Below are 23,066 nucleotides of genomic sequence, written 5' to 3'. Positions count from 1 at the left end.
GATATCAACATATGAATGGGGAGGGGGAGGGGCACAAACATTCAGACCTGAGCATCTTGGCTGCTGCACATGCTAGTAGTTTGATCTTCAGCAAGTTATCTAATGACTTGCTTAGTTTATGACTATATGTGACTCAGTTTCCTCAATTGAGGAAATGAGGACAAAATGAGGACAAAAATAACACCTACTTCCTGGAGATGTAGTGAAGATTAAATGAGGTGATATATGCGCAGTGATGAGAACAGTGCCAAGCATATGGTGAGTACTCTTTCAAAGTTAGATACTGTCATCTTGAAAACCAGAAATCTGCCCATTTTTCAGTACTTCCACTATTTTTCACAATTTCTCAAAGTATTCCAAGAACATCTTCAAAGACCCATTTCTTTTTTTGTAATTTTTTCTTATTTTCTTATTTCTTTTTATTTTTATTTTTTCTCTTATTTCTTAAATTAATTAATTTATTTTAATTGGAGGCTAATTACTTTACAATATTGTAGTGGTTTTTACCATACATTGACATGAATCAGCAATGGGTATACATGTGTTCCTCCATCCTGAACCCCCCTCCCATCTCCCTCCCCACAAAGATCCATTTCTAAATGTACTTGATGATCTATGGGGATTTATACGGGCCTGAACACTTCAGCTCACTAAACAAATTAAAGCTTAAACTCATTATAAGCACCTAGGTTCTCTTTAATTTCTTCTCATCTTCTTTTGGCTCAAATTCACTCTTAAACATTAATCCTCGTGGCTAGCACAGGGCCTTGCACTTGGAAGACACTCTAATAAATATTTATACAGAGTGAAAGTTTGTTCTAATTGGTGCCATTTCTTTCTTTATGATGATGACTGCTTCCAACAGCCTAGATCTTGATTTTTTTTTTCAACTCTTAGTTTATTCAGTATCGCAGACCAGTGGTCTCTCTTCCTCCTCCTCCTCTTGCCCCTTAAAACTCTACCCATCTCACCATCACTTTTCCTGTTTCACTTCTAAATTAACTTCTAAACTCCCCACAAGTCCACCTCCATGGGTACTTACCATGGCTGTCTGACTTTAAATTTATGTGTCTGACCTTTCTTTTCAACTAGACTGTAAGCTCCTTGATGTTAAAGTGAAGTCTTACAAGTTCCAGGCATCTGCCAAGTACCCAACATAGAGAACACAGCCAGCATTGAACTAAAACTTCCATGATCACTTTCACAACTTAAATATTTTTAATTTCCCCAGCCTCTTTGCCCTGCTTCTGGCTCTTCAATACCATCCTCCCACATTTAGGGTTCAATTTCACCTATCATAATCCCAAGGGTTGCAGTAGGGAGCATAGAGAGATCAAGGAGCCAAGTTCCTTGGCATGGGACCAAGATCCAAGTGGAAGAAGGGCCTTTTTATGGCCACCTTTACGGCTTCAGGCCCTGCTGAGGCCTCAGTTTTGAATACATCAAAACTGATGTCAACTACAAATGTCACAAACAGAAAACTGTTTGTACCATTTGTAGAGAGGTTCTGAATGTACACTAGGTTCAAACCCTTGTTTCAGCATTTACTAGATCCACGGTCTTGGGCAATATTAAACCTGTCTGTGCCAGAGTTTCCTTACTTGTAACATGGGAGTAACAATAATAAGTACCTCACAAGACTATGTGTATGTTCTAAGTTGTTTCAGTCGTGTAGGACTCTGTGCGACTCTATGAACCGTAGCCCACCCGGCTCCTCTGTCCAAACGGATTCTCCAGGAAAGAATACTGGAGTGGGTTGTCATGCCCTCCTCCAGGGGATCTTCCCAACCTAGGGATCGAATCCACATTTCTTATGGCTCCTGAACTGGCAGGAGGGTTTTTTACCACTATGGCCACCTGGATTAAAAGAGGAAATACTTGAAAAGTGCTTAGATCTGTGCTGAAATGTACAAAAAAGCTCAAAAACTATCTATTACCTGTAAGTGCCACAGGAAATCAGCAACCCCAAGCTCACATAAATTAGAAATATCTCTTGTGACTAATAATAATTGCTAGCAGGTATGAAGCACTTCCTAGATGTTCAAGTTGCATTACCCCTAAATGTTGACAATAACCTTAAGAGGGAATTGTACATTATTAACCCCATTTTGAGAAGCACAGAGAAGTTAAACAATTTTCTCAAGGCCACAGAGACAGCAAGTAGAGAAGGCACCATTTATTCGTTTGTTGAATTACTGTGTCTCAGCAGGCGAGAAGCATTGTGGGTACAAAGGTAAACAGTCTAGGCCCCAACCTACAGGAAGTTTCGGTTTCCACAGAAGGGGCGGGGCGGGGGCGGGGTCAGGAAAGAGTAAACAAATAGTTATAACACGGTGTGGTAATTGTTGTAATAGAGGCTCACGAAAAAAAGTACTACCGGATCCCAGACATTGGGACGAGAGAAGTACTGAGAGCTTAAGGATCCAAAGGAAAGACATGACAGTTACAGAATAAGCAGTAGTCCTCTGACAAACGTGTCCTGTAACTAACGTTACACGGAAAGGACTAAACAAAGCAGAGCTAAAAGTAAGGGTGAGCACCTTAAAAGCCAGCGTGCCACGACTCGGCAGAACCGGAAAGGGGTTAAGACGGGCGGGTGGGCGGGGCGCGCGTTGATTGGCAGGGGTGTGGCCAGGCTCGTCACCCGCCCCCTCCTCCGCCCGGGCTTCTCCAACCCTAGGGCCGGCGGGGGTACCGTCTGGGCAAGGGACTGGGAGCTGGATCGAGTCGCCTGACCCCTCCCCCACTCCTCTGCCGCGTTCCGCGGGCTGGACGCGCTGGAGAAGTTGAACAGCGCCCGGCCCGGCCCTGGGGGCTGACACTCGGTAAAGTTTGGCCCGAAGAGGAAGTGGCCTCAAGCCCCGGCAGGTGGCGGCCAGGCCTGGACCTGGGCGCTCGCGGCCTGCGGGCGGGCTCTAAGCGAGGGCGCGCTCCAGCGCCAGACTTCGAGCCGATTTCCGGGGCTTCGGGGACTGGCCTCGGAGAAAGCGCGGCGGTGGCCGGGGAAAACAACTCAGAAGTTGGTTAGAGGCACCGCCCCTGCACCCGGGCCGCTGCCGCCCCCCACCCGTCCCCAGCCCTGGCATCTAGAGCATCGGTCGGGGAGCCTGGGGCATGGAGCCCCCTGGGGGAGGCGGCTCTGGGGAGCCAGGACGCCCGGAGCGGCGCCGCCTCCCCACTGAGTAAACGACGGAAGCTCCGGGACTCTTCCTGCACCTCCGGACGGCTCACGATGCTGCCGGCCATCCTTCTCCTCTTCCTGGGTAAGAAATCGAAATGAGACTATCGCCCGGCACCCCGCTCCCAGGGCTGTCACCGGGCCCAGAGGACTCTCGCTCCCTTCCTGCTACGCAGCTCCTCACCTTAACCTGCCCGCTCGTGGCCTCCACCCGCTGCCGCCGCCCCGGCACTGCCTGCCCCAGCCCCCGGAAATCTCCAGCCGTTCCCTCAGTCTTCCTCTGACTTCCGTAAATCACTGTACCCATCCCATAGGCCGTGCTGCCAGACCTTCCTTCGAGGTCACACACCGCTGTCTTCCTCTGCTCCACCACCCCTTCCCGTAAACTACCCAGAAGCCGCAAATGGCTCTCGTTCCTCCTTCAGTTGCTCAGGTGAAGGAAACTCGGAAGCATGACTCTTGCCCTTTCTCGCTCTTCCTCTAGGAGGCACTGTGGCCCACCCAGATAGGCTCATTTTCCCGAATCCTGGTGAGTAGAGGATGCCCCAGGGGTCCCATGGGCTTGGTAGGTAATGAGAACTCAAGACTTTCTCTTCCTTGCTTTCCTCTAGCACCTACCATAGTTTTAGAGTGGACGTCACCCACCCTTTTTTTACAGATAGGGAAACTGAGACCCAGAGTAAGCCCTCAGCTGGTAGTTATGTACTTTTTTCTTTTCCCCCAAATATCCATCCTTGATCTGCCTAGCCAAAATGTACTCTCCCTGAGGATAGAAACAGTATTTCCTGTTCCTTCTGGCCCAGTGGCTGGCACAGAGCAGACCTCATGTTGTTTGTGGTGTTGATACTTAAAGTGGAATTATGATGAGGGAGGAGAGGAGGAGGCTGGCTGAAGACTATGCCTGTAGTGTGTGTGTGGCGGGGGTGGGGGGAGTGTCTGTGCTCCTTCCGAAGAGCCCAGGCCCTCAGAGACCTCAAGCCTGGGCAGGGGTGTGATGGTAAGGGGCTCTCGACTGATGTCCCTACATTCCTCTCTTTCTCTAGCCTGTGAGGACCCACCAGCGGTGCTCTTGGAAGTGCAAGGCACCTTACAGAGGCCTGTGGGCCGGGACAGCCGCAGCTCCCCTGCCAACTGTACCTGGCTCATCCTGGGCAGCAAAGAGCAGACGGTAACGGTCAGGTGAGTGCAGGCACAACCCTATACCTTTCCCCCACCCCCACTCCTCTACCAGGGAGAAGCCTGCGGGGATCACTTCTCCATTGAGCTTCCATCCTGTCAACAGGGGAAAGAGGAGAGTTAGATTTGGCGTCATTGCCCTAAAAGCCTGGCTTGTTTGGGGCCAGACACAATGAATTGCAGGTGGGCTGGAGTGGACATCTAGCTTGGGTCCTGTCATCTCTGAAGGACAACAGTCACTCCAGAACCTTCCTCAGCCTCCTCAGATCTTTTAAACAATCCGGGTCTCCCTCGGCTCCTCCAGCCTTGGGCCATGGGGTCGGGGCCAGTACCTGGCTGTTTGCTTCACACAGTTCACTTCCCATAAATTTACCCAGAAAAGGACAGGTGAAAAGAGAGGCCATCCGGGGAGAGCTTGTTGGAGCAGAGCGATCAGAATGCTATGGTGATCTCAGGTCTCACCACTGGGCGCTGGGAGGGGATGGTGAGTTCTGGTTAATTAAGCTTATGGTAGTTGCCGGCACCATACTCGGGTGACAGTGCTGCAACAACAACAGGAAAGCAATGAATCGAACTCAGTCCAGAACACACGCCAGTTTTTCCAAGAGGCTCTAAGATGTATCATGGTCTCAGGTACCGTAGGCCTCTGTTAGGGCTGTTGCCTTGATTACAAACGAATTTGGCTAACTCCATTTTCTTTTTTTTTTTTTTTGGCTAACTCCATTTTCATCTGACCGTTTGGATTGTGGATAAGCAGGTGTTTGTGCTGCTTGGGGTAGAAGAGGCTTGACAACTGTCAGGGGAGGAAGAAGCCAGCAGCGGTCAGGAATATCTTACGTCCTGCTCTCCTTCACCCCTGTAGGTTCCAAAAACTGCATCTGGCCTGTGGCTCAGAGCGCTTAACCCTGCGCTCCCCCATCCAGCCGCAGCTCTCCCTGTGCGAGGCACCTGCCAGCCCTCTGCAGCTGCCTGGAGGCAACGTCACCATCACCTACAGCTATGTCGGGGCCAGAGCGCCCATGGGCCAGGGCTTCCTGCTCTCTTATAGCCAAGGTGGGCTGGACAGGGCTGTTGTGGCGCTTAGAACAGGCAATGGAAGCCCCAGGGAGGAGGGGAGGATCCTGCCCGCCCCAGTGCTTCACAGCCCCTCCCCGTGGTGCCTCTGCAGATTGGCTGATGTGCCTGCAGGAGGAGTTCCAGTGCCTGAACCACCGCTGCGTGCCCCTGTTCCAGCGCTGTGACGGGGTCGACGCCTGTGGCGACGGCTCTGACGAGGCAGGTTGCAGCTCAGACCCCTTCCCTGACTTGGCCCTAGCCCCTGTCCTCACCCCACCCTGCAATCACACCTTAGAAGACTTCTATGGGGTCTTCTCCTCCCTCGGATACTCACACCTGGCCTCAGTCTCCCACCCCCAGTCTTGCCGCTGGCTGCTGGACCCACGCGATGGCCGGCGCCTGGCCGTGCGCTTCACGGCCCTGGATCTAGGCTATGGGGATGTAGTGCGTGTGTATGATGGCGCGGGGCCCCTCGAGACTCTCCGGCTACTGCGCAGCCTCACCCACTTCAGTAATGGCAAGGCTGTCACCGTGGAGACGCTGTCTGGCCAGGCCACAGTGGACTACCACACAGTCCCTTGGAGCACTGGTCGGGGCTTCAATGCCACCTACCACGTGCGGGGCTACTGCTTGCCTTGGGACCGACCGTGCGGTTTAGGCTCTGGCTTGGGGGCTAGCGAAGGCCTCAGCGAGCGCTGCTACAGCGAGGCGCAGCGCTGCGACGGCTCATGGGACTGTGCAGACGGCACGGACGAGGAGAACTGCCCCAGCTGCCCAGCTGGACACTACCCCTGTGGGGCCGCCGGCACCCCTGGGGCCACAGCCTGCTACCTGCCCGCTGACCGCTGTAACTACCAGACCTTCTGTGCTGATGGAGCGGACGAGAGACGCTGTCGGCACTGCCAGCCGGGCAACTTCCGGTGCCGGGATGAGAAGTGCGTGTATGAGACGTGGGTGTGTGACGGGCAGCCGGACTGTGCTGATGGCAGTGACGAGTGGGACTGCTCCTACGCCCTGCCCCGAAAGGTCATTACCGCCGCCGTCATCGGCAGCCTCGTGTGCGGCCTGCTGCTGGTCATCGCCCTGGGCTGCACCTGCAAGCTCTATGCCATTCGCACCCAGGAGTACAGGTCAGTGGGAGTGCAGCTGGCGATAGAGGAGTGGGCGCTGGGGGCGGGACAGGGCCCCTGTGGCCACGGGAGACCTGAGGGTGCCCATGTGGGGGACAGGTTCTGGTGACCAGCTGCTGGGTTGGCTCCTGGGGCTGTCTCACTTGGGGGCAGGTGTGCTCCGCTGAGGGAGGGAAAGATCTAGATCTCGAAAGCCACCTCAAGGAAGGACAGAGACCTCAGATGACTTTGGAGAGCCAGGGCATAAATGCTGGGTGTCCTGGCCTGGATGTGGAGTAGAGAGGCCTGTCTGGGCTGGGACAGGCAGCTCTGGTCACCGGCGCCTGTGACTGAGCAGCCCTCATGCCTTCCAGCATCTTCGCCCCCCTCTCCCGGATGGAGGCTGAGATTGTGCAGCAGCAGGCGCCTCCCTCCTACGGGCAGCTCATTGCCCAGGGCGCCATCCCCCCTGTAGAGGACTTCCCTACAGAGAACCCTAATGATGTAAGTCACCCTCCCCAACCAGACCACCTGCCTCTCCAGCCCCCCTGTGGCTGTCCCCACCCCTTCCGACTGATGTCTTCCTCCTCTCCTTGCAGAACTCTGTTCTGGGCAACCTGCGTTCTCTGCTACACATCCTGCGCCAGGACATGACTCCAGGGAGCACCTCAGGTGCCCGCCGCCGCCAGCGAGGCCGCTCTATGCGCCGCCTGGTGCGCCGTCTTCGCCGTTGGGGCTTGCTTCCCCGAACCAACCCCCCAGTCCGGACCCCTGAAACCAGATCCCAGGTCACACCATCCTCTGCTCCTCCTGAGACCTTAGATGGCAGCACAGGTCCAGCCCATGAGGGCGGGGCGGTGGGCGGGCAGGAGGGGGAACAGGCACCCCCGCTGCCTGTCAAAGCCCCACTGCCACCTGCCAGCACATCCCCAGCCTTCCCTACTGTCCCTGAAGCCCCAGGGCCGCTGACTGCGGTGCCCCTGGAGCCATCACTGCTGTCTGGAGTGGTACAGGCCCTACGAGGCCGCCTCCTGCCCAGCCTGCGGCCCCCTGGACCAACCCGGGCGCCACCTGGACCCCACACAACAGTCCTGTCCCCAGAGGATGAGGACGATGTGCTGCTGGTGCCACTGGCTGAACCCGGGGTCTGGGTGGTCGAAGCGGAGGATGAGCCACTGCTGGCCTGAGGTGACCTGGCTCCCTTGGGCACTCTGTTCACAGAGACAGCAATCCTATAGAGGGCAGCTCAGCTTCCCATCCACTACTCCCCTCCCTGTCCCTCAGTCTGAGGGGACTTGATGGGCCTCCCGTTGATCCCATGTAGCTGCTGTCAAGTTAGGTGTCCCTCAGACGGGGAGAGGGCCCTCACAGAGCCCCCTCTGCACATGGCCAGAAACCACAGTCCACCACCACCCTCTCCCCACACTGCCACCGGTTGTGGCTGTTTTGAAAAAGTAAAGTTCTTAAAGGGTCATGGGCCTGGACACTCCATCCTTGCCAAACCCACCCAAAAGTGGCCTTAAGCACCAGAATGCCAACTGGCTGGAGACTTCAGCTCCCAAGGGAGGATTTGAGCAGGGCCTGAGGTTTTGCCAACAGTGATCCCTCCTACAAGGCCCAGCTCATAAAAAAGAGCACAACAAATGCTTCTGTCCCATAGCTAGGTTGTTGCCCAGGAAGCCAAGGTTGAAAATAAAGGAATCAGAAATTTCAGACTGTAAGTGAGCTGTGCTCCTGGGCCCTGCCTCTCTACCTACCTCAGCTTATGCTCCCCTTACCTTGCTCCTCACTATGAAGGCCTTTCTCTGCCTCACCCCCTGCCCTTTTCCGGTTTATCTTCAAATCACCCATCCTTGGTTTTTATACCACTCAGAGGGTAAGAAAATTCTAGGAACCCCAAGAGTAAGGCTCTCCATCTCCACTTACTGCCAGGGGCCCATCTCTATAGTGACTGACACCAGCAGTGAGCACCAAGCCTCCTTACTGCCAGGCCAGAAGTCGTGAGCCAGCCGGGCTCTGCAGCTGGGAAACTTCCCATTTATGGAGAACTCTCAGAGTACTTATCACAGAGGCAGACTGTCCCCTGGTGGAACACTCCTGCCCTCCATCCTCCACCCCACCAAGCATTTTCAGTCTGTCCTAGGCAAGACAGATGAACTCTCTTCCAGCATGCCTCAAAGCAGACAAAGATGCATCCAGAGAAAAATCATAATCACTCAGGGTATGAGGATGCTAGCATCACCTTGGCCAAATCCAAGAGGTCTTCCTGGAAGAGGGTCCAAGCTAGATCCTAAAGAATGCTGTCAGTAGTTGGAATAGAGTTGTGAATTTTAGGCAAGGTGAGAGGCCACAGGATAAGCAAACTAAGCAGACAGTGAGGGCTAGGGCTGTAGGAGAGACCCAAAGAGCTGGAGAGGGTAATGGAGGGAATGATCAGTGAGAAATGCTGGGACATATGCTTGCTTACCAGTCTGTGGTAAGCAAGGTGATAAAGCTGTCCCAGAGTTTAAAAGGAAAATTAATGGGCACAAAGGATTTAGAAAGAGCCTATGAAAGTGAGTGTGATGCCTACAGAAGCAAAGCTGAGGCATTCCCTAACAGAATCAGCCCCCAGAGAAACGGGCTCCCCCTTAGGTTCATTTTCCCCTTCCTGCCTGGCCTGGCCTATCCCCACCCGTCTGCTGGAGGAGCCCTGTTGCTTACACCCTGTCATTGTCCTCACACCCAGCACTAATTGTTCAGCATTTCCTCTCCCAGCAAGTAGGAGCCTAGGGAAGCCCCAGTGGCAGGGAGAGGGGGTTGACCTTGTACTGGCATAATGGGAAATGAAGACAGAGGATCCTATCCAGGTAAGGGTGGGACACTGGGGGGCTGTCACCCAAGTTTATTTTCACCATGGCCCAAGGAAAAAGAAATTAGGTGACTTCAAATCCTGTCAAGATAGACACCCAGTACCAGGGCATGGGACTTAAGCAAAGGTCCTTGGTGGGAGGGAGGGAGGTGATCTCAGTTATGAGATGGGAATCAGCCTGAGAATTAGACAATCTGAGCAGATACCAGAATTTGGTTCTTGAGCAGAATTGGCCTAAAGCAAGCTCCAGGTCGTGCTGGGAGGGGAGAGGAATACCCAGCCTGAGGCTGTGGAGCACCAAATGGCAGGGGAACCTGCTGCATATCAGACCCTTTATCACGTGTAGCTAACCCTCACAACAAAGCTGTGCCATGGATACCACAGCCCCAATTCACGAGCTCAGCAGCTTCAGGAGAATTACAAGACTGGTCCAGTCTCTATTGAGAGGCAGAGATAAACCTGGATAGGCTCAATTTCAAATCTCAGTCTGTCCTATTATTATACAGAACCTCCAATTCCTGAGGGAGCCTCAAGCTGGGCAAGTGCACAGCCACTTACCAGTGGGATGAGAGAGATGATGGTTCAAGATGAAACCCAGCCTGCATCTGTGGCCTGAGGCTAGATTGAGAGCCAGCAGAAGTCATGGTCAAGAGTCCTCGCTGGGCTCTGCAGATGCTGACACTCTTATCTAGTATCATAGAAATGAATTCTACCATCTAAATGAACTTTCCAGATATATAAAGTTCACCCCTTTATAATTTAAAACTTTTAAAAAACTCATTTTGGAAGGAAGTCATTCTAAAACATTACACTCATCTTCAGCACATCTGCAATATAACATAAATCCTCTAGATAGCTGAGGATCACTCAGAAACCAAACAACTCTGCAGCAATGTCTTCAGAAGCTGTGAACAGTGTCAGAAAAGCTATTCGCCTTAATGCCAGATGACCTTGGAGCACTTTTTAAATGTTAGGACTGCTTTAAAAGTTTTCTGTAATGTTGTTTCTCTTGCTATTAGCTACTGTAGGGGTCACTAGCTGCTATAGATATACTTCTAATCTTCAAGTACAGAACACAGGTGGAACATTAAAATTGTGAATAAAGTTAAGGACAAGTAGGCTGTGACCAAGGACTGTACAGTCTATCCAGTGAAGTACACAAGGACTGTAGCTGCTTAGTTCTGCTCCCGCTAGACCCTACGCTGTTGCCCTGTTATTAACCTCCATCCACATACTGCACTAGCAATCCCCAGATCACTATTTGCTTCAATTGGAAAAATCCACTGAAGATGGCAATATAGATTGTTCCCAATAATAGGAGACAGCTGGAATATTTAAGACAAAGAAGGCAGCATAGCATAGAGATGAAAGGTAGTCTCTGGCACTGGAAGGATCTGGGTGGGAATCATGGTGTCCCCATTTTCCAGCTGCATGATTGATTTGGAGGACAGGTCACTCACCTATCACTCTGAGCCTCAGGGTCATGAGGATGAAAGGAGATAATTCAGGAAGGTGCTTAGCACAGCATCTGACAAAAATGGGGTGAGAAGGGGCCAGTAAATCGAAATGCGTGTTTGGGTCCTTGATGTCAGGAAGACAAGAGTGGGAGCCTAAAGTGAAAGGGACCTGGCAGAAAAGGCGCAGTAGAGCAGTGCCTCTATCTTGGCTTCCCCCAGAGAGGTTGGTGTCACTGCGTGTCTGCCCGGTGTAGCCCAGAAGGCCTGGGGCTGCTCCAGAGAGCACTGAGGGGGCTTGCCCGCCTCGGGACTGGGAACTTACAGATGGCTAGCTGCCCCTCCCCTTTTTCCTGCTCTGATTAACACGAGGTTGGTGGACCTGGCACGGAGGGACAGGTGGGAAGTCTCCACAGTGGTTTGTACCCACCGGAACCAAGTGAAAAAACGAAGCTGCCCAAACAAAGCACCATGTCTCCCTCCTCAAAGCCCCCATCTGCCTAGAGGCCAGGCTGGGAAATGGGTACTTTTGTGGGTCTTAGCCCAGAAGGGGTGACAGGCAGAAGGAGGGGGCGACAGGAAAACCTGGTGGCAGGGTGGCTGTTCTGTCCCTGCGTCTTTTTTGGTTTCTTCCTTTAGCCCCTCCATCTAGCTACTGGGCACCCACTCTGGGCTGAACGTTGGGCTAAGGGGTTGGGATACGCAGACAAATGACATACAGTCCTAGCTCCTGGAAAAAGACCACCCAGGTCCTGGATCCTTGCTTCCTCCCATCTTCAGCTCCCTTACCCATGACCCCTCACCCCACTTCTCTGAACCCGTCTCTTCTGCCCCTCTGACTTTGTTCTGTTCACATCTTAACCAGACTCCGCTGTGGGTGTGCTCCCAGAGGGAAGAGACACAAAGGAAGGGGGGGCAGAAAGGAGGGAATCCCGCTGACATCACGGCTCATTAGCATGTGTGACCTCATCAGGGGGCGGAGCTATCTCCCCAGGTGTCGGGGGGGGGGGTAGAGTATGGCGGGGTGGTATTTAAAGGGAAAAGCTGACAGTGCTGCTGAGTGAGCGAGCGGGTGCTGCAAGCTACCGGGCTGCACACACACAACGATGCATTCGGACCTCGACACCGACATGGACACCGACACGGAAACCACAGCACTCTGCCCCTCCAGCAGCCACCGGGCCTCTCCTCCAGAGACACCCACACCAGGTGAGAGCTAAGCTGGCAGGTTCTGGCTGAAACCATGCTGGTGGGAGCTGAAGCTTTGGTGGGGAGGTCAGAACTAGGGGTTGAAGGAGCTTGAACCCAACAAGAGGGGAAGAGCCACTGGAGAAATGAGGGAGCCACCTGCCCACGCTAGGGCTGGGCTAGGTAGAGGGGTAGAGGGGGGCTGCCTAAATGTCCCCTCACCCATCACCCAGGGCTTTGCTGGAGAAACCGGTACTTAGCCCCTAGGTCTGCCTCATTCCTGAGAGGTTGGGATGGGCAGGAGGGAAAGGGTAAAGACAAGGGGCAGCCCACAAGCCTGGGAATCACGGGCAGGGGGCTACCCTGGGGACCTGTTGTAAGGGTTCCTCTGGCTCCTGGAGGCCCTGGCTGCCAGTCAAGTATTGATCCTGGGCTATTTCCAGCCTCTCTGCATCCCCCTTTGTTGTTGTCTCCTTCCTCCTCCAGTTACCCGGACCCGTGCACTGTCACTCTCCCTGCTCCCGCTCTCTCGCTATTTCTCTCTCCCTCCCTCCCTCCCTCCACCTAGCCCTGAAGAGAATATGAACAGAATATTGTCTGGGACTCACAGGGACAGCCAGGGGTGCAGCAGGACTCGCACACAGCCATGCACTGGGGGGACGTCCCTACAGGGCCATGCAAAGAGGCAGCCCCTCCCACACACCCATGGAGACCCAACACACACATCTGAGAGAAAAGGCCCTTCGCCGGGAAGCGGCTCCCCACAAAGTTTTTGACTCTGTCAGTACCCACCCCCAGAACCAAGGCAGTAGCTCCAGTTTCCCATCCCCTGGGCACCTCCCCAGCATAAGGATCACCCGGTGCAGGAAGCAGGAGAGGGCAGGGCCTTCAGTGGAGGGAGTGGCAGCCCCCCTCCCCAACCCGGCCAGAGGCCTAGTCTGGGGGTGTGACTGTGTCAGTGTGAGGTGTGAGTGGGTGCACGAGCCTGCGCACAGGTGCCTCCCCCGCATGAGGCATGTTTTGAACAGGTTGTGGCTGGAACCACGCTGGGCAAGCCTTTAGGTCAGCTCCTGGGAGCCCCACCAGTTCAGGCTTCTGGTGTTCTGGCCTACCGACTCATAGCTTCCTTCTCTTTGCCCCCCCCCCCCCTGCCAGAAGCAGATGCCACACTGCTGAAGAAGCCAGAGAAACTGTTGGCAGGGTTGGACTGGGGCAGGCCACCCCCTGCCCCAGGGGCTCCCAGACGAAGAGGCAGTATGCCTGTCCCCTACAAGCACCAGCTGCGGCGGGCCCAAGCTGTAGATGAACTTGACTGGCCACCTCAAGCCTCATCCTCTGGCTCCTCTGACTCCCTGGGCTCAGGGGAAGCAGCCCCCACCCAAAAGGATGGCATCTTCAAGGTCATGCTGGTGGGGGAGAGCGGCGTGGGCAAGAGCACCCTAGCAGGCACTTTTGGTGGTCTCCAGGGAGACAGTGCTCACGAGCTGGAGAACCCAGGTATTTGGGGGAGCCCTGCAAGGGTTGAGGGCACCTCTGGAGCCCTAGTCAGGGATCAAGAGCTCGAGGCATGTGCAGTCCCGGAGGCCAGAACTTAGAAACTGTTCCAGTGCTTTCTGTGGCAACCTCTCTGGAGGGAGTCCCTGTTTACCAGGTCTTACAGGTGTTGGGGAGCCTCCTAACGGGCTCTCTTCCTTGTCTCTATTTCCCAACAGAGGACACCTATAAGAGACGCATCATGGTGGATAAGGAGGAAGTGACTCTAGTTGTTTATGACATCTGGGAACAGGTAAGAACTAAGATGTAGCTGCAAGCAGATAATGAAACCTGGAAGAACTGAGGAGGGGCAAAGTCTTGGCTGAAGGCTGAAGGCTGGTACCCTCGTTTTAACAGTAATGGAACCTGACTCTTCATATGTATGGTCTCATATGGTCTCATAGAGCAAAGGCTGACACCCATGTACACACCATAGCATTGAGAACTGCTGTTTGGTTTCCAGGATCTTCTGACCCAGAGGAATGTTAGGATCTGAATTTGACAAATCCTGCAGCTGGAAGCCAGGCGGAAACCCTGAAATACATTTTTTAGCCTAGAAGAAACTGATCTGACAGGACAGGAGCTCAGGGCTTTGTAATGTCAGGGAAGGAAAAAAAAGTGAGGCCCTGTGAAAATATGGACATAAATGATTACTATGCAGAAATGAGAGGCCAGATTGAATACACTTGAATAGCATTCATTTCTGAAGAGCTTAGGCATAAGAAAGTAGGGTGGACTACCTAGTCCAGGATCCTATGTCACCCATTTGCCCATGTGGGGCTCATATTACAAACTTCTCCCCCCTCCACAAACACACTCTGAGTATTGGATGTGTTTGGCAGAACGCGCTGTGTCCTAAGCAGGTGGCTTTGCCCTCACACCCTGGTGCCTCATCCCTGAGGTGCAGGGGCTGGGCAGGTTCTTCCGTGCCCCCAGCCCTGACATCCCACAACTCTCTGCCCATCTGCAGGGGGATGCAGGGGGGTGGCTGCGGGACCACTGCCTTCAGACGGGGGATGCCTTTCTCATCGTCTTCTCAGTCACCGACCGACGAAGCTTCTCCAAAGTTCCAGAGACCCTACTTCGGCTCAGGGCTGGAAGGCCCCACCACGACCTGCCTGTCATCCTTGTTGGAAACAAGAGTGACCTGGCCCGCTCCCGGGAGGTCTCACTGGAGGGTGAGTACCCTGAACCTCATCCATATTTGCAATCTCAGAGGATTCTCTCCTTTCTAGTCCTCTCTTCTCCATAAGGCCCTTTTACCCTTCCAGGTGCACAAAACTGCAATTGGCCCCAGGTTAAGGGCAGACTTTCAATGCCCACACCTAGGGCTTGAGACCCTCTCTTCACTCCCCCTCACCTCTTCTGAAGGCCCTTTTCTCCCTCCCCTTCCGCATCACCAGCGCCATCCAACTGATCCTTGCTTGTTCCCTCTATGCAAGAGATTGACTTGCCCCAATCCCTTTTCACTGCACGCCCTGGAGCCCCCAGGTCCAGCCTCGCCCCATCCCGGGCCCAGCGCAGCCCAGTGGGCGGGCGGGCGCCTGAAGAGGTCCCTTCCTGCAGAGGGCCGCCATCTGGCAGGGACACTGAGCTGCAAGCACATCGAGACGTCGGCCGCGCTGCACCACAACACGAGGGAGCTCTTCGAAGGAGCGGTGCGCCAGATCCGGCTGCGGCGAGGCCGGGATGGCGCCGGGGGCCCGCGGCCCGAGTGGGGCAGCCCCGAGGGCCCTGCTCCGCCCGCGCGTCGCGAAAGCCTCACCAAGAAGGCCAAGCGCTTCCTTGCCAACCTGGTGCCGCGCAACGCCAAGTTCTTTAAGCAGCGCTCCAGATCGTGCCACGACCTCTCAGTGCTCTGAGCCGTGGTCGCCATGGTCACCGCGCTCTCTGCCCGCCCCTAGCCCCGCCCCGCCCTCGTTCGGCTTCCTCCGTGAAGACCGTCTAGGAAACCAAAAACTCCCGGGACACCTTGCTGTGACCGCGGGAGGCGGGCCCCCCGCCCCCAGGCCCCGGAGGGCGTCGCCCCACCCGCTCCATGCGCTCTCCGTTTACCTCCCGGCCTCTGGGCTCCTGGAAAGAGGAAGCGGACCCGCCGAGGGCGAGCCGCGACCGGTGGGCGGGGCAGCTTCCGGCGGGCGGGGAGAAAAGTAGTTCTGCAAGGGATTTTCTTTTTTATTAATTTACGCTTGACCACCTCTCCTGTAAAGAGATGCTAAAAGCAAGAATTGGAAGAGACCTTTGTAGACTTCTTTACAGTTTCCCACCTTTGTACTCAGCGCGAACATGCCTCATCATAAGAGATTCTTAAAGTCACAGAGCCGCTTCCTTGAGACTTTCCTACAGCGTCCTGGCTCTGATCTAATGCACTTGTCCACTTTGCCCTTAAGAAGTTCTTAAAGGCAAGGGCCTGGAAGCGCTGTTCTTCAAATTCTGTGACTTACCGTGGCACCACGGCACTTCCCCTTTAAGGTTATTAAAGGTAAGGCGTGCAGAGACTTTTGCCTGAAGATTTGAGGGGTCGCAACCTGCCTTTTGCCAGGACCCAGGAGGCACCACCAAGGGGACCACCTTTCTCTTTTCAATAAAGAATTTTTCTACTGCACTTGCTCACTTTGACTCTGTTCTCAAAGTTCCCAAGAAAGGGATGGATGGATTTAGGTTCCTTGCTCCCATGAGCCTGAGTTCTTGTGGAACAGTTCTAGGGAGGCTCCGGAACTTAGTCTGAGTAGTCCATGACAAGGCGAAAAAGGTCCCTAGAGAACAGAGTCCAATTTGTCCCTTTGCCAGTGAGAAAAACAGGCCTGGAAAGGAGTAGGGACCTGCTAGAATAATTCGGTAACTCAGTGATCAAGTCCCCATCTCCTTACCCCTTAATCCTGCAAGGAGCAGGCTGAAGGCTACGTTTTGTGCCCAGAACTACTCTCAGCTGTGACCTGGGATGGTTCAAGGTGGGGCCCACCTCCAACAGGGAGGCCCATCAGCTGGGGTTTAATGGGGTTGTCCTGCACCTCCCCTGGCAGGGCCCCACCACCCCAGCTGTCACCTGCAAGGCCCGTGTGAGTACTGAAGCTGTCAGTGCCTCCCCTGGGGACGCCCACGCCTGCTGCTGCCTGAGCCACGAGTTTGAACAAAGAGCAGAGGCAGCAACTCCCCTCACCCCTAGATAGAGGATACAGCTACCTGAGCACCTGGGGGCCAGGCCTCCACTCCACCCTACCCAGGTTCCCAGAGCTAGATGGAAAGAAGGATGTCTCCTGAGTCCTTGCAGCTGAGGAGGAGCCAAGGGAAACCAGCTCAGCACTGGTGGTGAGATAAGAATAGTAACACTGTCCTTAGGACTTTATTCACTTTATCTCAATTCTTTAATGACTATAAGGTGTTACTACCGCTTTTACTTGCCTGAGGTTAATAAGCAATAGAACTGGGGTTCCACTCATGTCTGCTTGATATTTAATGGTGATTGTATCTAACTTTGCACCTGAGGTTCCACTTCCAGTGATGATGAGGGGAAGAGGGAGAGGAACAGTAGAAGAAATGCAGGGGACACTATGGGCAGAGCCATGGGCAGTAGCTGTGGTAAAAGGGCCAGAGAAATTACATGGCTATAGTGGAGTAAACCAGCTCTAAACTCGGGACCAGGAACAGAGGCAGTTCTAATTGTAAAATGCAGGAAAACACACTGGGCCCACTAAGGGACCAGATGGTTCTACAGTTGGGTTGAAACCTCAGGGACATGAAGAGGAGGGGTAAGAGATGAGCACTGAAAAGAGAAGGTTGGGAGCTCTATTGCAAAGGACCTTAAATGCCAAGCAAAGGAGTTTGTGCCCAACTTGGTAGGCAGTGAGAGTCACTGAAGGGCTCTGAGTTTGTAAGTGACATGATGGGGCTGGTCCTTTGGGAAGAGGAGGCGGGGACAGGTGTTCATGGACTGGAGCAGCTGAGGCAAGGCCTGGGGAGCTGAGTTTAGGGGACAATCATAGCAATACACACGGAGAGTAATGAAGAAGCATCCTGAGGGAGATGGCAATGGGAAAGGAGAGGCAGCATGGAATTCAGAGGCAGGATCTGTGGGACCTGGCAACTGAGTGGCTGGGTACAAAGCAAGTGAGGAGTTGCAGGTGATGGGAGGATGGTGAGGAACTGGCAGTTAGGGGACAGAGGAGGTAGCCAGTAAATGGCTCAATTTTGGAGACCCTAGAGTTTGAGATACTCAGAAATACATCCATATGGAGAGTTTCAGCTGCTCCCCAGATAGCTGAGTCAAATTCAGAACAAGTCAGGGCAAGAGACAGATATGAGAATAACTGCCCTAACGACAGCAGTAGAAAAGCCAGAGGAAAGGAGGCGTCGCAGGGCAATCACACAGGCCCTACGCTCAGCTTAATGCTCCGCTGTCCCTGAACAAGGCTCCTTGAAGAAGGAACCCTGCATCTTCATCTTGCACCAAGGACCCACTAACAGAGATACCAAGAGAGAAGGTACAATACAGGCTGGGATCCTTAGCCTCAAACCACACATGGGCTTTAGGGGTCTGTGATCTTGTGAAATGGTGCAATCTGATGTGTTTGTGCAGTCACACATTCGTCTGAGAACAGGTTCATGAATTTCATCAGATTTCCAAAGGGGTCTGTGACAGAACAAATCACCAGCCAGGATGGTACTGATTACTACCGAGAAGGGGAACTGGGTGTGGGAGGACAGGTTCAGAGGTTTACTTTTCATTGTAAGCTCTTTTCTCTACCTTTTGTGTTTTTACCTATGGCTAAATAAACTAATTTTAAACAAAACAAAGTTTCGTTGTTCCAAAAAAGAGGGACCAAAGAGAGTGTCCTGGGGACAGGCTGATGAAGCACAGTGGGGATGTAGCTGCCAAAGAAGTGGTGGCCACTGCCCAGGGAGGAGGGTTTCCTAGAGGAAGAGGATCACCAATGGTCAAATGTCACTGGAGAAGAGGGTGAGGAACTGGAAGGCCCAGTGTCTTTCATGTGGCAGAATTCTAAAGATGATGATGGCAGGACCGCCCCCATGAGGGGAGCCACACACTCTACAAGCTTCCCTCCCCCCAACTCAGCCAGTTCCATCAGCCCAACCCATCTGTGTGTTCCCTCCAAACGCCTACAGGAAGAGCTCAGAACAGACGGAAACTGCAGCCCCGCTCCTGCCAGACTTCGGAGCAATGGGGTCTTCTCTGAGAGCCTGGCCAGCTCTTCATCCTCTCTCTGATCAAGGCGAAGTAAGAGCAGGCTGCGGACCTGGGCTGCCGTGAGAGACCAGCAGAGGGGCCTGGAGCTGAGCTGCCTGAGTCAGGTAAGTTCCTCTCTGCCCTCATAGCCTCTTAGCCACTGTGATTTTATCTTGGGGTCTTTGCTCCCTTAGCCCAGCCCCTGCCCAACCTCTATGAACCCCATCCCCCCTGGCCCACAAGGCCTCCTCATTGGTCAAGAGCACTCTGCTCTAGGCCTGTGCTTACAGTTCTGTCCTGCTACATCTAACCTTCCTCTAGAGACTGGAGAAAGGGCTCTCATCTACTGAAAGGCCACCAGGGCCCTGGAAGGACACTCCACAAGTCTTCTGGGTTAAATCCTCACTCCCAGAAAGTCCACCCATACATACATCTTTTAATTTATCTAATATTACTCCAATCCACATCAGTCTAAGTAAAATTTTCCTGAACTTTTTAATCTTTCATCTACAAATGCTTGTTTCACTCAAGTACTGTATATGCAAGTCACTGCTGGGCCCTATGGAGAAAACAAGCCACTGTCCCTGCCCGCAGGTAGCTTACAATCGTGCTGGAGAGCAGGGACCAGGTGGAGGAAGCACTGACATGGCCGGAGCAGCAGCAAACTGCACCACACTAACTGCAAGCTGAAACAAGTGCTCTAAGAAGTCTGGATGAAAGAAACAGAACATTTGGAAGACACATATTAGGAACTGGGCCTTGAAGGTTATACATAGGCTGTAGATAGAAGGCGGAAAGAAGGAAAAGAAATGCCTTGTGGCAAAACCACATGAGAAAATGTACAAAAGAAACGGTGGGCAACCTGCCACATGATGAGGTAAAGACCCTCACTGTATAGAACAGAGCACCATTTGGGGGGATGGTGCGTCCAAGTTGTAAAAGGCCCCCAAAGTCAGATTAAGAGCATCCTGCTTCTTAGCCCTCTATCATCCAGGGGCTCTCAGATGGATATACTCAAGGAATTTGAATCTTGATGTCATGCCTTTACAACCTGGAGACCATGTAAACTCAAGGTGTGAATACAAATTCAATGGGGCTATGCAAGCCTTTTTAGTTGGCACTCAGGATAGAAGTCTATGGAGAAAGTCACTATTAACCTATTTTGTCTTTCTGAACCTCAGCTCTCCCAATTTAAAATGAGGATAAGGGTGGTTCAGTGGTTAAAACTCCACACTCCCACTGCAGGGTGTATGTGTTCAATCCCTGGCCAGGGAACTAAGATCCCACATCCTACAAGATGTGAAGAGGACTAGATAAAATGCAAGTATCTTCGTAATTATACAAATGAGCAGTGGAAGTTATGTTTTTAAAAAAAAAAAATTCATTATTTAAAATTTTTTATTGGATTATAGGGAAGTAATGTTTTTTGACAACCTGTGTCCAGGCCCTTATTCAAGCACCATGTAATGTTTGAATCTCTCAAAGCATAGCCCTGCTCTGGGAATACACATTTAAGCTGTGGTCCACAGAGTCCAACAAACCTCCCCCAGGACTCAGGAGACCCATTATCGGATTTCTTGCTTGGGGAGTACTGGGGGAAGATTGGCAACTGAAGCCTAAGGATGGTATTATACTACAGTTTCCCACTTTTCTGTTCAAATTATAACCTTAGGCAGAGGACCAATGCCGGTTTAAAATACTGACTCTGAAAGGAAGTTGCCAGAGTAGGTAGAGTTAGGCTCTGGAAACCAAGACAGACAGGTGCTATAGGAATGCTTGGGGGAGATTAGGAGGGCAGTTTGCAACGGACGGTAACAGAGAATGCTTTGGGATTTTCCCGAGCCAGACCAAGCAGAGGGCGCTAGGTATCCTGAAGGTCCCTCAGGGGCTTACCTTGATTTTCCAAAGCCATCTGGTTGTAACCCCATTAGAGTTTCAAGTATAAAAGGAGATTGGACCAGTGGGATGACTAGTTTTCCTAAAAGCTAGCCTGACTGTGGGTGACGTAGAGCCTTGTGAGCCTCGTACTTAAGCCCAGGAACAATTCAGGTTTATTTTCATCACTGCCCTGTCATCGGTAGGGCCCTATCATCCCCCTGTAAATCTCGAGTATTCTCTGAAGCTGGGAAGAATTAGGTCAGGTAGAAAGTCAAGTGTGTAGGCATTCTGAGGAATGGGAATGAGGACAAAGCAACCAGTTCCAAGCCCTCTCCGTGTATCATTTCATTGAATTCTCAGGACATGCCTGAGACAGGAACTTTTTTAATCATTTCCTTTCTACAGGTGAGGAGTCTGAGTTGAAGTGAAGTAACACCCAAGCTTACTCAGCTGGTTTGTGGAGAAGAGAGATCTGAACCACATGGTGTTGTTCCACAATATGATCTTTCTGCTGCAGGGTGGAGGTCCCCTGTCTTGGTCAGGCCTAGGAGGTGGGAGGAGGAGGCTGATTCTCAGCACCACTCATTTTAAACAAGCAGGTTTCAAGATGCTTGAAAGCTGATTGACGTTCCCATCCTTTCTGGAATACTGGAAATCTGACAAGTTCTCTGATTTCCAAGGTCATTGTTTCCCCCTTTTTGCAATCCAGCACTGACTGGCTCTTTTACAATCTTGATACACCTCATCCACCCACTGCCCTCACAAATAACTGCTTAATGGGTCTCCAGTAACTCCAGCCAATTCCTTAAGGGCTCTTGAGAGATGATCATCTGGGAAAGCCAAGAAAACTCATCCAACTTTTAAAAGTGATCTTTGATCAGATCTTTTCTTGCCTCCATCTCCCCACGTGACCTGAGTTAACTGGTCTGCTTCACCTCACAGAGCTCTTTCAATCAAGAACACATCTTGAGAGCAATTAGTTCTGGATATAGAGTATAAAAGTTGGGAGGGAAAAGGGGATAACTGAAGCCAGAAATTTCAGATACACAGCTTCTCAGACCAGAGTTCCTTTCCTGCATTCAGCTCATGCCTACTGACTTCACCTGGTTGCCATGGAAACATCAGTCTCTGATGGTGGCAGCAGCACTTTGGACAGAAAGCATCACAGGCTACCATGGTAACCCCGAAAAGAGTAAAGCTGCCTTCTCTTTTGGAAGGGTGAGGAAGAAATGGAAGAGGCTGCTGAACTAAGCAGGCTACAGGGGATAGCTTCTGGAAAGCCTGGGTCTGATTTGAACTGAGAGGGGATTAATTTAACTCAACAGATACGAAAAATGTGCAAAGACAACAATAATGAAAATGACACGTCTATGATTGACTTCATCAAGATATAACCACCAAGTAACAGAGTTTACAAAGAACTGTAAATAAAGTCGGAATAAGAACCAATAGGACCAAAAAAAAAAAAAAAAACCAATAGGACCAAGAATACTGAAAGGAAAATAAACTTCAACTAGGAGAGCATCAGAGTCTTAAAGAACAGGATTTCTGACCAGCAGAAAGAACAAGACAGTACAAGACAAGAAAGAACAAGACAGTAGACATGGAAGTGGAAAAATTCAAGATATACTGAGAAGTATGGATATAGGACAGAAAAAGTGACACTTCCCCATGACTCCAAGGCTTTAGCTTTCACAGTGATGCTGAGAAGCAGGTTAAGATCAAGGGATCTGAAGCTAGACTGTCTGGGATCCCAAACTTGTTAATTACATAATTGAGGGACAAGTTAGTTAACCTTTTGGGTGTCAGTTTCCTCAGTGACAAAGTGAAGATGAAAAAAGAATCTACTTCAGAGAGTCATTGTGAGGATTAAATGACAATACACATAAAATGATTAGAGCAATGCCTAACCCACAATAAATGCTACATAAATATAAATTCTCATTATTGTTAACCACCTCCCACCACTCACTTTTCAGAGTCAGGATAGCCTCTTCTCACTGTCCAAGTAACACTTTCTGATTCACACCAAACTTTAAGAGAAAAGAGGAGCTATGACAGAGTATCTTCCTTTAAGTTTTTAGTTCCTTTCCCTTTTCCCTAAGTGCAAAACACGAAGACTAAAGGTTCATAAGTCACAGCCCTGCTTCCATGGTAGCTCACATCTGGGGGTGGTTAGAGTCTAAGGAGAAAACAGGATGAATCCCAATGTCAAGAATACAGCAGTTTAAAAAACAGGGCTGCTTCAGAGAAGACAAAAGTGGAAGCTGTAAGCCAAAAGTCAGATGAAAATCCCCTTTAGAGTTGAGGATTGGTGGGGAAATTGTAACTGCACTGGGAATGGATTTGAACAACAGTCTCATCTCTACTCCCACCTTAGCCACCATGCTCAGGCAGAAGGTTGAGGGAGGCTTCTTTACATTAGGCTGAGCCAAGGGGTTATCTACTGCCCCCTTCG

General features: G+C 51.9%; 2 protein-coding genes across 4 annotated transcripts; both read left to right on the top strand.

Moving 5' to 3' along the window:
- The first annotated feature begins 2,642 nt into the window (after nt 1–2,642).
- Nucleotides 2,643–8,232, top strand: LRP10 (LDL receptor related protein 10). Its single transcript, XM_043471199.1, has 7 exons — nt 2,643–3,263; nt 3,663–3,707; nt 4,222–4,357; nt 5,217–5,407; nt 5,523–6,540; nt 6,894–7,023; nt 7,119–8,232. The coding sequence occupies exons 1-7, from the start codon at nt 3,233–3,235 to the stop codon at nt 7,704–7,706; spliced, it is 2,139 nt and encodes a 712-aa protein (XP_043327134.1). The 5' UTR covers nt 2,643–3,232; the 3' UTR covers nt 7,707–8,232.
- A 3,039-nt stretch (nt 8,233–11,271) lies between these two features.
- Nucleotides 11,272–16,150, top strand: REM2 (RRAD and GEM like GTPase 2). 3 transcript variants are annotated; one of them, XM_043471211.1, is made up of 5 exons: nt 11,272–12,033; nt 13,174–13,509; nt 13,725–13,798; nt 14,516–14,723; nt 15,112–16,150. In XM_043471211.1, the coding sequence occupies exons 1-5, from the start codon at nt 11,931–11,933 to the stop codon at nt 15,405–15,407; spliced, it is 1,017 nt and encodes a 338-aa protein (XP_043327146.1). In that variant the 5' UTR covers nt 11,272–11,930; the 3' UTR covers nt 15,408–16,150. The 3 variants fall into 3 exon arrangements, with proteins under 3 accessions (XP_043327146.1, XP_043327145.1, XP_043327144.1); XM_043471210.1 differs by having other exon boundaries at nt 13,171–13,509; XM_043471209.1 differs by having other exon boundaries at nt 13,168–13,509.
- The last annotated feature ends 6,916 nt before the right edge of the window (nt 16,151–23,066 follow it).

The sequence above is a fragment of the Cervus canadensis genome, chromosome 6 (genome assembly GCF_019320065.1).
Source record: "Cervus canadensis isolate Bull #8, Minnesota chromosome 6, ASM1932006v1, whole genome shotgun sequence".
Taxonomy (NCBI): domain Eukaryota; kingdom Metazoa; phylum Chordata; class Mammalia; order Artiodactyla; family Cervidae; genus Cervus; species Cervus canadensis.
Note: the sequence above shows the minus strand (reverse complement) of the source record. Positions and strands in the feature narration are given on the sequence as shown.

Bases quoted from the DNA above. Each gene is read 5' to 3' on its own strand.
- LRP10 (XM_043471199.1), top strand. From the start codon at position 3,233: ATGCTGCCGGCCATCCTTCTCCTCTTCCTGG. The intron at 3,708-4,221 runs GTGAGTAGAGGA...CTCTTTCTCTAG, and splicing joins GCTCATTTTCCCGAATCCTG to CCTGTGAGGACCCACCAGCG. The intron at 5,408-5,522 runs GTGGGCTGGACA...GTGCCTCTGCAG, and splicing joins CCTGCTCTCTTATAGCCAAG to ATTGGCTGATGTGCCTGCAG.
- REM2 (XM_043471209.1), top strand. From the start codon at position 11,931: ATGCATTCGGACCTCGACACCGACATGGACACCGACACGGAAACCACA. The intron at 12,034-13,167 runs GTGAGAGCTAAG...CCCCCCTGCCAG, and splicing joins TCCAGAGACACCCACACCAG to AAGCAGATGCCACACTGCTG. The intron at 13,799-14,515 runs GTAAGAACTAAG...GCCCATCTGCAG, and splicing joins TTTATGACATCTGGGAACAG to GGGGATGCAGGGGGGTGGCT.